At 46.1% G+C, this 13,026-nt stretch overlaps 1 protein-coding gene across 1 annotated transcript in view; it reads right to left on the reverse strand.

The window, feature by feature from the left end:
• Positions 1–13,026, reverse strand: part of PAPPA (pappalysin 1) — a 237,574-nt gene that overhangs the window by 30,190 nt on the left and 194,358 nt on the right. Inside the window, exons 17-18 of the mRNA XM_060270600.1 lie at positions 12,176–12,347; positions 6,047–6,194 (exon numbers count right to left, since the gene is read on the reverse strand). Coding sequence (XP_060126583.1) covers positions 6,047–6,194; positions 12,176–12,347 — 320 coding nt within the window. The remainder of the gene's footprint in view (positions 1–6,046; positions 6,195–12,175; positions 12,348–13,026) is intronic.

Below are 13,026 nucleotides of genomic sequence, written 5' to 3' on the forward strand. Positions count from 1 at the left end.
TTAAAAACACACGTGCATAATAAAATGTATGGGGGGAGGGTCATCTAAATGACAACAAAAAGGCTTTTGGCAAGTGATATTCGGCTTAGCCTAAATATCAATAGGCAGGGAGTTTCAGAGAATAGATGCTGCCAGCTCAAACAAGACAGAGGAGATGGTTCACCCACACAGGGCCATTAGCACCAAGCATGCTTGGGGAACCACTGGGCTCCGTACGCCCATCCCCACTGACACTTTCTGCTACCTCCCATGCTAGAAGACTGGATTTGTGATTCAACCACAACGAGTCCTCAGGTGTCACTATGTATGTGCAGATCACCAAGGTTAATTTAGATGGGTGGTGGTCACAGCAACCTACTGGATGCTAAAGTGCAACTGCTGCCTGCTGATGCTACCAGCAGCCCGTAAACCAGAGGTGAAAGTGAGCTTCCAACATATGAGGGCCCCATTGCACCAGGGGTAAGGAGTTGACGTCCCCTTGCACCTGGAGCTGGCACTGCACCCACACTGGACTAGTCACTGAATGACTACAATAGCTCAACCTGCAACCAGCCCATGTTGGAGCAGGTTGCCTCTTCCTTGGTACCTGCCCAGGGTTTTGAAGGGCTTGGCATTGGCCACTCTCTTTCAGGAATGGATGCAAATGCCTTTCCCCTCAGTCCCCTGCACTGGCTGGCTGCTTTGGACCCCTGGCTGCCTCCTCTTCTTCTGAGAGCCAGTGTGGTGTAGTGGTTAAGACCAATGGACTCATAATCTGGTGAATTGGGTTCTCTCCCACGCTCCTCCACATGCAGCTGCTGGGTGACCTTGGGCCAGTCATACTTCTCTGAAGTCTCTCGGCCTCACTCACCTCAAAGAGTGTTTGTGGTGGGGGAGGAAGGGAAAGGAGAATGTTAGCCGCTTTGGGACTCCTTAGGGCAGTGGTAAAGTGGGATATCAAATCCAAACTACAATTCTTCCTCTTCTTCTTCTTCTTCTTCTTCTTCTTCTTCTTCTTCTTCTTCTTCTTCTTCTTCTTCTTCTTCTTCTTCTTCTTCTTCTTCTTCTCTCCAGCTTGGGTTCTTCTTCTCATCAGGACTTGATGCAGATCACTTGCACCCAATCTCATAAGTTGAAAGCCAGAAGCAAGGCTACGGCACAAACAGGCAAGTTGCCCATATACAGTATGATGCTGGATAGCTCACTTTTTATGAGTACAGAGGTACCTCTAGTTGCGTTCCACTCTTGTTACGGACTTTCGGCTTACAAATGCGGCAAACCTGGAAGTGTTTACTTCTGGGTTCGCCACGCATGCATGCGCAGGAGCGATCTGCGTGCTTCGCACATGCGCAAAAGCGCTCGATTATGCAGCACACTTGCGTACAAGAGACACTCTAGTTGCGGACTTTTCGGGTTGCGAACGGCACCCCGAAACAGATTAAATCCGCAACTAGAGTTACCACTGTATGTGAGTGCCCTGCAAACCTTTGGTAAAGACCTGGTTGTATACAACACCAGTTTAGAAAGTTCACACCGTAAGCATGTGGACATTGCTGGACACATGCAGATGAACACCCCATTTCCCAGTAAAGAAACCAATGCAGTGTAATACTTAGACTGTTGAATTTGGACCCAGGAGACTGGGATTCAAACACGGACTCAGGTATGAGGCCCTGGGGTGACCTTGGCTGGTTGCTTCTGCCTCTCAATCTATTCTAATTTACAGAGGAAAAATTTGAAGGAGGAAGAAAGCATGTACATTAGTTCGCCTTCCTTAGAGGAAAAGTGGGATATAAATATAATAATTATGATGATCAATAATTGGGAATATAAAATAGAGATGGGGAGAACCATGTAGTTCCCAAAAGCCTACTGAATTGCCATGTTGTTTTTATTGTGTGTGTGTGTGTGTGTGTGTGTGTGTGTGTAGTTTTAATTCTATCTATATTTAATTGCTTTTAATTATTATTTTTTCTTATGTTTTTAGTTGTTCTTATTTTTATCCGCATCCACCTTGAGCCCCTGTCAGGGAGAAAGCTGAGATATAAATAAATGTCTGATAACCACCATCTTGATTTCTTTTGAGAAAGAGTAGGGTACAAATGTGACAGCAAGGCAATAAGAATTTTATATCTATCAATGTACACACACACACACACACACACACACACACACACAGAGAGAGAGAGAGAGAGAGAGAGAGAGAGAGAGAGAGGGAGAGAGATATCACATAGATTTTTGCATATAGAAATCAAGCATGCCAGGGAGTAAGCTAGGCTTGAGCCCATCTCTCTGGCAAGCTAGTTTTCTATGTGCATGGAAATTATTGTTACTATTGCTGTTATTACCACCCTGAGCACCTTCGGGAGGAAGGGGTGGGACCTAAACAGGTTAATCAAACAGAAATGATTTCTTTTTCTATGAGGGAGCTTTCAGCCTAAAATGCATTTGAAACCTGTTTACATAGGGCACAAGTGGTGTGGCGCAGTTGCTAGCAGGCGAGCCCCTTATTCATCTCGCTTAATGGTTGCGCACCACAGGAGCCCTCCCTCTTCCCTATTAAGGTAAGCAGTAATATATTGGAGCTTTTCGAAGACACAAACCTACACCCCTGGGGGTGCTGCCGCCACTGCTGCATTGGCTTCCCCCCTCTGCGAAATCACTCTCACAGTGGCACAGCTGCTGTGAGTGTGTCATTAAGGAGCTCTGAACTCCAATCAGTATTAGAAACAAGACCAAGGAGGGGTGGGTAGCTTCTCACTCCTGGCTCACAACAAACCCTTCCTTGGTTGGTGTCTGTGGTAACACCCAATGTCTGCATCTACCCATTTTGGTTTCTCCCAGTTTCTCACCCCACCCCGATCTTAAAATCCGGCTCTTCACATTGCCACAAAAGTCATCATTAAAATTTACCAGTATCTTAGTGCAAATTTCTCTTAATGGACACAGCTTTGATGCCATTTCCCCTAACATATACACATATTTCCAAAAGAATTACCCCAAATATAATACAATATTTTCACTAATATGTGCAATTTTACTCTAGTGTGTGCATTATTGTGACTATTGCTATTTTTACACATTACTTGGATGGAGAAATATTGCATTGCAAAATATGGAAAAGCATGAATTTCAAATAACAGCTTTGTTTCCATTTGCACATTGTTTCGGAAACTGCGAATTAGATAGGTTTGCCTTTAAATGCCTTTGGATAGGTTTGCCTTCCATTATTTTTGAGTGGCTGAGTCAAATGGGCAGATAGATTTTGCTGTTGTTGAAGATCTTTCTGAATTTCACCTGTGTATATATATGCCAACTTAACAAATCCCATGGATGCAGTTTCATTGATAGCATCATTTTATTAAGCTTTCTGGGAAAATTGCATAGACAGCTGTTACTGGTTCATTCCCAGTGGATGGAAGACACAACATAGGACTGGAGGGTATGTCTGTATGTGTGGGTGGCTATCTGTCACTCACTAGACAGGATTCTGTTCTTGCTGACAACAGATGCCTCTTTCAATGCAACGCCTGACCTATAAACCACCGAAATAGCCTGCTTATTCCCCAATGATTCTGCACAGCTGTTAAGATATTCATCAGAGGCCTTGCTTGGGATAGATTTTGCCTTCTGGGTTGTGGGGGTGGGCCCAGCCAATGACAATGAATGTAAGAAGAGCCTGCTGGATCAGGCCAATGACCCATCTATGTGGAAGGACCATAGCTCAGAAGACGCATATCTGCTTTGCTTGCAGAAGGTCCCAGGTTCAATCCCCAGCTTTTCCCCAATTTATATATGAACAAAAGAAGTGTTTGATGCACTACACAAACTGTCCAGCATTCTGTTCTCTCAGTGACCAAACAGATACCTGAATGGGAAGCCCACAGGCAGAATCTGAGCACAAGCACTCTCCCCTCCTGCGGTTTCCAGAAACTGGCATGAGCAAGCATTACTGCCTCTGGCTGAGAAGGCACAGCATAGCCATCATGGCTAGTAGCCATTGATAGTTCAATATTGTTCATGCTGGCTGGCTGTGGCCCTCCAGAATTTCATGCTGGTGACATTACAGGCTGACCTGGGATCACACCTGGGGCTGTCTGCATGCAAAGCAGAGGCTGTAACCCCTGAGATGGGTTTATTGCAGTTCACCACTGCCCGAAGGTGGTAGAAGTTGCTACCCACCCTAAGGACTTGAGCATGGAAATCCCAAGCTCAGACTGACCCTGGTCCATAATTAGAGCCAGCACTAATTGTTGCGGCCTTACCTCCAAAGTTTGCCATAAGGGTAAAACAAGGGAGAAAACTGTAATTGTAATTCTATGGTTCTATGATCATGGGGAAAGTGACATAAATGGATAACAAAACAACACCTTGTGGAACAAGGCAATTGCCATTTAATTTCCATTTCAGCTTCCATTCCTACACCTGCCCCCTTTACCAAAAAAAGAAAGTTAGGGCCCAGCATTATGAAAAAACGAGGGGGGAAGATGTCCCTTGAATGCTACAGCAACCTTTGGTAGGCATCTAAAGGTCACCTCTTCTCCAGAGATAATACACGTTGTCAGGGAAAAGGATGCCTGCTTGCCGTCTCACTGCTTCACCAGCAGTGCAATTTACACTTCAGGAGAGGAGCAGGCCTGAATTGTTTTGATATGTGATCCATAATTGGCATCATTACAGAGCAGTGAGCTCATCTGGGTCGTATTCCTCTCCCCCTTGGGAAGGCCTTGAAGCAACTCACAATAGTTAGGCTATAATGAGGGATCAGCACAGTGTGTGTGTGTAAGAGAGAGGGGGGGGAGAGATATTTCTTTGGAGTTCAAAATGATAGCCAAGGAGAGAATGGTGCAACGGGAAAGCACACAAACACACATAGACCTGGAGCTTTACCTGCAATGCATCTTTGCTGTATTGGTAGGACTACACAACCTGGACCAGTGATAGGGATGGCAGGAAGTGTCAGTTTCTTCCTTTTCCAATCTCAAAATTCAGTTCTCCACATTGCCACATCAGTTTGCCAGGGTTTTTGTTTTTTAAAAAGTTATTCATTTTAGTGTGAATTTCTCCAGACGTAATCTTTCGTCTGCAATTTTGCTTTGACATATACATGCTTGCAGAGCAATTTCCCCCTATATAATGTATTTGTGTGTGTGTTGTTTTCAACATTAGCTATATTTGAAAGTATGTGGTGTGCATTTTGCCTTAGTATATGACTTTAGAGACGTGCATATTTCGAAAGGAGGTTGTGCCTCACTCAGTTAGTGTGAATTAAGTAGATTTGTCTTCAAATGCAAACCGAATCAAATCTCTCCCCCATCCCTTGTCAATGATGCTCACACTTTGTGGAAGGGCCACTCACAGAAGGTCCATAGCCTATGCTTTGCATAGAGAAAGTCACAGATCCAGCCCCTGGCATCTCCAGGTCTCCTGTTTCAAACCCTGGTGTTGTGTCCATGATATGGACAAATGAAAAAGTGTTGACCAGCAGAGGCTCCATTCTCACAGGGCACAACTATCTTCTTCAAGGGTTATGGCTATGTTTCTATGCCTCTGAATACCACTTGCTGGGGAATGCAGGCGGGCATAGTGCTGTTGTGCTCATTGTGTTCATCTTGCAGGAATCCCACTGGTACACAGATGCTGGACTAGCTGATCCAGCAACATCAGGAGTACCACAGTGTTCCTCATCCCTGCAATGCCATGCTTCCCATTAGTTGTTTCCTCTCTTCTCCAGGTTAAACAGACTACAAAGTCACTGCAGCATCCACATAGAAGTGCCTGTGCTCATTGATGGTAAATAACGGCTGCTACCCACAGTTTAACTTTGAGCAGCCATCACCAAGGACCACAGAGAACCGCCCTGTTATGTGAGTGCAGGGGAGCATCATACGTTACCAAGAGAGTCTGGCATCTAAAAGTCTGCCTTGCCCTTTCAAGAGGGACTAATTAGCTGTGTTGTTTTGAGACTCAGGCCAATGGGGGGGGGGGAAGGTGGGAGACGGAAGAGGAAGCTTTTGAAGAACCCTTGCCCATTTGGCTTCTAAGCTGGCAAAAGCCTTATAAATACCTATGCCGTATCCATCTGGACACTGCAGTTTCAAGCCCCCGCTCAGCTGGCTGGGAAGGGAGCAGTGTCCTTGCATCCCTCTGCAGAGGTGAAATGAGCCACTCCAGGTGCCGTCTTTCCGGCAGTGAATCACGTTGTTCCCACGGCCCTGGTAAGAGAAAGCAGGAAGAACAGCTTAGGAAAAGGGCGGAGGTGTTCCAGGCATCACTATTATTCACTGGAAGCTGGTCCGTTGGGGAAATGGGGCACTGCCTCTACACCTGCAACCTCTTCTGTTTCTTTTTTTTTTTTTTAAAAAAATATTTTTATTAATTTTCCAATTAAAACCAATTATATCACATTCAATATTTCAAATTATACACATATATATATCAATCAAACCGAATGTTATGCCAAATCATCTAAATAATTTATTTTTGGGTTCCCATGCTTCAAGAAATTGGGAATTCCTCGCAACTGTCCACTGCCGTCTTATTTCTAAAGTTCAAATCGTCCTCCAAGCTCATAATATTCCAAATCTTCCCCTTACAGTCACCTAGATGTTTTCCACTTTCATCCGATTGTTCCAGCTGCTGAGATAAATGTCAAACGAAGTTTCACAGATGTTCTTTCTCCTGTGTGAGTTAATCAGTCCAGCCTCCCCATAAATCTTCTTAGTGGAGCTCCCTGTTGCGACGGAGTAGCAGCGCCATCTTAAAAGGCTCAAATCACTTTCATTTTCTCTCATAGCCATGAAGATTTACGATTTATTTATCTTTATAGAATTTACAGCTTTTTCAGGCAGGAGACCCAAACATCCAACCATGAACTCTTGGTAAATTAATGGATCTCCTTGCCCTATAGCTGAACTTAGCTTCAGGTCGCTGCTCCAATTTAAAGTGCGTCACAGCTCATAAATCCTCCGAACGCGTCCAGAACTCCTTCCGTCTGACTAGGGGGGGGCTTTTCTCATCGGCAACTTCACATCTTTAAGAAATATGCTCAGTAACAACAGCTATAAAGTTCTGCAACCTCTTCTGTTTCAGTGTACCTGAAGAAGTGTGCATGCACACAAAAGCTCATACCAATGAGAAACTTAGTTGGTCTCTAAGGTGCTGCTAGAAGGAATTTTCTTATTTTTTTATTTTGTTTCACCTGCAACCTCAAGTCTGTCCTCAGCCAGCCCCCACCTGCCTGCCTTCTTACTCATATCCAATTAGGTAGTGGCTCCACTTGTCATTGGCTATGACTCCACCTCTGGTTTAGACACCCTGCCTTTTACCCTGCCAGTCCCAATGGGCACCAGCCAAAACCAGTTGCATTATTTTCCATCACTTTTTCTGCATGTGTACACACACACAAAAGAAAATCATAAAAGTGTGCATGAAAATGATTATTTTCATGAAAAAGGTATCTTAAAATTCAATATATTAGAGGAAATGGCTTGTAACAAAATGTGCACATCAGCCAAGGCTGCATGTATTTGCTATAAGCAAAACCTGCAAAAAAATAAAAAATGCAGGTGAGTTTTAATGACGATCTGCCCTGCCCCCAAGAAAATAATTCTTTCAGAAAGTGGAGAACTGAACTGAAGATTGGGATCCGTCAACTGAAATTGGCAAATTTGTCCCAGCCTTCCTAAATAAATTTCAGCTGCATTGAAGTCACCAAGGAATTCTCTCCCATTCAAACATAGAAACCACACACACACACACACACACACACACACACACACACACACACACATCCGTAGGTCCAGTATCAGCCTATTATAGAGCCAATTTATTAGGAGGGGGAAACTATATAAAACACTAAAACATTAATTTATCCTTGCCAGAAGAGTCACATTAATTGAAGCCATTATCATTTTCAAGGGTCAGTACCCTCACACGGTCCACCAAAGTCTGCAGAGCAGTAACACACACCTATTTCTGCTAGAAACGAGGACTATTAAGGCCCCTAATGGTTTAATCCTCATTACAAGCCAAGGAAAAACTGGACTCCAGCGAGACTGAAATGCTGGTTTCAGTGCCAAGGTACATATCATATAATGTTAACTACTGCATGATATAAATGCTTTTGCGGGGGGTGGGGGTGGAATTGCCTCACAGCCAAGCTGATGTTTCTCCTGCATTAAAAACATGCTTTAAAAAAAAGTGCACATATTCCTGGACAACTCCCTACCCTGCTACATCATGTCTGAATTAAGAGCTGAACCTCACTTAAGTTTCATTTGTCAGTATGGAATAACTTCTGTTTATGTGACGAGAGCTCAGACTTTCAGCCAACCCACCTTACACCAGAGATTGGCACTCCTGCCACCATATTGCCCTAACCCCCCCTCCACCCTCCCAAATATAGCAAGGAATAGGCTGTGTAATTGCTATAACGTGAGAGCTGGTGTGGCACAGTGGTTAGGGTGTTGGAGACCAGAGTTCAAATCCTCTCTCAGGCATGAAGCCCACAGGCAGGGCTGTCTTAAGCATACCCGGTGCCCTGGTGCGAAGATCCCTCCGGTGCCCCCCCCCATTTCCCAGAGTTGACCCCCCCACTGGCGGCGGGAGCTGCGTGGGCCTCGGCGGGGATGTCTTCGGCGCCTTACGCTGCCGCCGCAGCACCACTGGCCGAGCTGCTGGGTGAGGCGCTAGGGTGCCCGATGGCTCGGCGGTGCCCATGGCCTCGCTGCCAGCGCGGGGCGTCTCGCTCGTGGGGCTCTACTGCGGCGCCAGCAGCAGCGCAGCCGGAGCCACCACCGTGGCAGGAGCCAGAGCCGGAGCTGGGCCGGGCACACAGCTGGCCGCTAGCCTGGCCGCCGTCTACACGTGCTTCCAGCCAGCCCGAGCCGGAGCAGTACCGGAGCAGCGCCAGCGGCAGCAGCGCCTGGAGATCAGCAGTGCTAGCAAGAAGCCACACGGGCCATGCCGTGGCTGGCACTCCCCTTTGCCGACAAGCGCCAGAAGGTGGGCGCTGCAGAGCGGAACAGGGTCCTAGTGCCCCTGCTCCGCTTGCTTTGCTCCCTGCTCTCCCGAGCGGCGCGGCTGGCGGAGGGAAAAGGGAGGCCTCCGCGCAGCTCCCCCACTTGCTGGGGCACCCCTCAGCGCGCCCTGAGCGCCCTGGCGCCCCGCGCCACTAGAATCAATGGGCGAGCCGGCCCTGCCCACAGGGTGAGCTTAGTCAGTTGCCCTTTCTCACTCTACCCTACTTCACAGGGTTGTAGTGAGAGTAAAATGGGGTGGGTGGTGGGTGGGAGAAGAATGTACACTACCTTGAGTTCCTTGAAAGAAAGGCGGGATACAAATATGATAATGAATAAAACACCGTGAATGGTGCGTGAGGATTACATCCTCCCCCCCCCCCCCACAAGCACACTACTTTGGGAAGTAAGGACCCATAGTTTGAAACTTGTGCAAATAATGTATTTTGCTCTCCCATCTTTATAGATTTCCCAGTTGTTGGAAACAACAGGAGGGGAGAGAGAGCTCTTGTGAGAACAGGATACTGGACTAGGTGGGCCACTGGCCTGATCCAGCAGGACTCTTCTTATGTTCCCAGTGGGGCGATTTCCCACTCCCCCAAAGGCCTGAAGCAGTTTTCAACACCACCCTAAACTGTGAAACACAAACCCCGTTACATCAGTGTGCGTTTTCTGTACCAAACACAAGAGGCTGGTGGAGGAACCAGGCTCTCTCGGTGGCCGTGAGGCTGCCAAACAGCTTGTGGGCACATTGACTGCCAACTTAGCCAAAACACACCAAGGGTGAGGGGTGGGGAGAAACAGGGCCTGCTAGATCTAAACACAGAAGTGTCTGAAGGGATGCTGACGGTTTTACACAGACCAGATCCCAGACTTCTGTGTGGAAGGTTTGGGAAGAGATTATGCCAGTTGTTTGCATCTCACACACAGCACAGCGTGACACACACAGACCTGCTCTACTATGCACAGTTCTGGTCTGTCCTTCTCAAAAAGGATGCTGTAGACCTGGAAAAGGCACAATGATGTACCCTAAGTTCTACTCAGATCAAACCCACTGAAATCGATGGACCTAAGTTAGTTGTGCAAACCCACATCCACACTATAAATTTAAAGCACTATGATACCATTTTGAACAGTCACAGCTTCCACCAAAGAATTATGGGAGCTGCAATGTGCTAAGGGTGCTGAGAATTGTTAAGAGAGCTGCAATTTCCTGGGTTCTCTGTGAAGAGGAACTGATTACTAAACCACTCTGGGAACTACTTATCTGTGGGGGAAATAGGTGTCTCTTAACAATTCTCAGCATCCTTGGCAAATTACAGCTCCCATAATTCTTTGGGAGAAGTCATGACTGTTCAAAGTGGTATCAGTGCTTTAAATGTATGGTGTGAATGTGGATTGAATCCATTTAGCTCAGTATTGTCTACACTGACAGGCAGCAGTTCTCCAGGCTTTCAGACAGGGAGTCTTTCCCAGACCTACCTGGAGATGCCAGCAATTGAATGTGGGACCTTCTGCACAGAAAGTAGATGTTCTGGCACTGAGATATAGGACTTCTACTTTAATTAGGATTAACATTGGATACAACCCATGGGAGGGGGAGAAGGGGGGAACAGAAACAATGGGTTTGTAGAAGGTTTGGGGGAGGCCTCTCTACATTTATGTGATGATGATGATGGTGATGATGATGGCCAAGTAGAGCTTCCTTGTTTGGGGGCAGTGTACCACTGCAAATGTTAAGTAGGGCTCCTGCTTATGGGATTCCAAGAAGTGTCTGATTGGTCACTTCAAGCTGGTCTCTGACCATAATAAATTTCATGTTCATGATTGGTCACTGTGTGAAATGGGATGACGCACTCGAGGCATTGGGTTCCGGTCTCATTGGACTGTTTGTTGTATTTTTTTCATTCCCTGCTTTAATTTATTGACAGTTTGTTTCATTTTTATTGTTCATATTTATTATTTATTTATTGCATTTACGGCCCACCTTATTCTCCAAGCAGCTCAAGGTGGCTTACATGGTTCTCCCCCTCATCATTTAATGCCCCCGCCCAACAGTATGTGGCCATCCATGCTCTTCTGTCTCGCCCTTGGAACTTTCCTCTGGCCTTCTCTAATCTCCCTGCGCCATACCCTCCCTGCTCTTGCATCATCCTTGAGTGTTTTCGCCTGGCTGGGATATATCCCTGATTCGAGATAATGCAATTCACTTGTTCACAATGAAGGGCAGAGAGAGAGAGATGTGCCTGGAAACTGGCGTACTGTATCAGGTTGCCATATTTCAAACAGTGGAAATCCAACTCTTTTTGAATCACAAATCACAGCCCTTGGGCCTGGAAACAGTTCTCCTGTTGAATGGCAACTATGGCCTTCCTGGACCAGGAAAAACCTGGTCTCAGCAGTTCATGCATTGGTTACTTCAAGACTGGATTACTGCAAAGCACTCTAGGTGGGGCTTTCCTCGTGCTTGACCTCGAAGCTGTGGTCACTGCAGAATGCTGCAACATGATTGCTGATAGAAGTGAGGCTTTGTCAGCACATATGACCTCTGTGCACAGAACTGAACTGGTTGCTGATTTGCTGTTGGGCCAAGTTCAAGGTGTTACTATTAGCATATAAAGCCCTTGGGACCAGTTCGCCTATGAGTTTGTCTCACCCCACATGTGTCCACTTGACTACTTCTATCAGCAGAACTGGAGCTACTACAAGTGTCGCATAATACCCGTTCTGCATTTGTAAGAACTCAGTCATTGAGTGTGGCAGCACCTGCACTTTGGAACTCCCTGCCTATTGAGGTCAAGCAGGCACATTCGCTGTACACTTTCTGGCACCTGCTAAAAACATTCTGTTTAGACAAGCTCACCAAGATGCTTAGAAAGTTGAGGTGAGTTGTAATTTTTCAGTATTTTAACTTCTGTATGTTTTAAAGTACGGTCGTGGGTATTTCTTGATTTTACTGTTTTATCTTTTTCTCTAAACTGCTTTGAGGGTTTTCTTTTTAAAAAACAATCAACCAGTGTATAAATTTTATGAAATAAAATGAATGGATGGATGGATGAATGAATGAATAGAATGGGGCAATGTAACACGTCCTGGTGAGACCTTTTTGGGCATCGCTACAGGGGAAGGCTTTTCAGAAACCTACAACAGCTTAGATCAGGTTGGAAGGGACTCACTGCTTGGGTGCTGTCCTCTTCACACTTGATCCTGCACTCGCTGTTGAACTGGAAGCCGTTGGTGCAGTGGTAGAGCCCGTAGAACTTGGAGGGTGGAGGTTCGCAAGTGACAGGTGTACAAGCTCCTTGTAGCCAAGTTCCATCTTGGCCACACTGGATCTTAAAGGCCCTCCTACAGCACATTGGGGGGGGGGGAGGTAAACAGGAGAAACTGGTGATTTATTTAACAAGCAGCCTGAGTTCAGTAACATTTTTCCAAGCTGCCACCCCGACAGGCATTTGTGTCCCTGACACTTAAGGACCATGGTGGTGGATTTATGCTGTGTGGTCGCCTAATGAAAACAATGACTATTTCCAAAGGTCGAGCTGCTGAAATTGCCTCCCCCCCCCATTGAACACACATTGAAAATCTTCACCCAGACCTTAAGGTCAGTGGCTATTTTTGATGTGGGTTCCTTTTTCTCCACTCGCCATCCCAACTGAGTCATAAAACGTAGAATACCAGTAAACTTCTTTTTCCCACCAAGGTTCAAAGGGGACTCCCCAGGTTGCATATCAAAGAGGGTATTTCCAAAAGGAGGTTCCTAGCACAGAGCTGGTTTGTGAATGCAATAGCTTATAGAGGCAGAATGAGCGGGGTAAGCTTTAATGGCTGGCATCTTCAATAAAGGAGCAGGTAACAAGAGGCTCCTGAGATAAACCATTAAATTGCATTCTCATGCAAAATTCCATGGAAGTCATCCTTGATGCTTTGCCCTTTTATGTGTGTGCAGGGGAGGGTGGCTGCGGCCAGGATTGTGGTTGTTGCATTTAAGCGCTATGGAATTAGAGGAATTAGAGGAAACATACTC

This window comes from Zootoca vivipara, chromosome Z, assembly GCF_963506605.1.
Source record: "Zootoca vivipara chromosome Z, rZooViv1.1, whole genome shotgun sequence".
In the NCBI taxonomy this organism is placed as follows: Eukaryota; Metazoa; Chordata; class Lepidosauria; order Squamata; family Lacertidae; genus Zootoca; species Zootoca vivipara.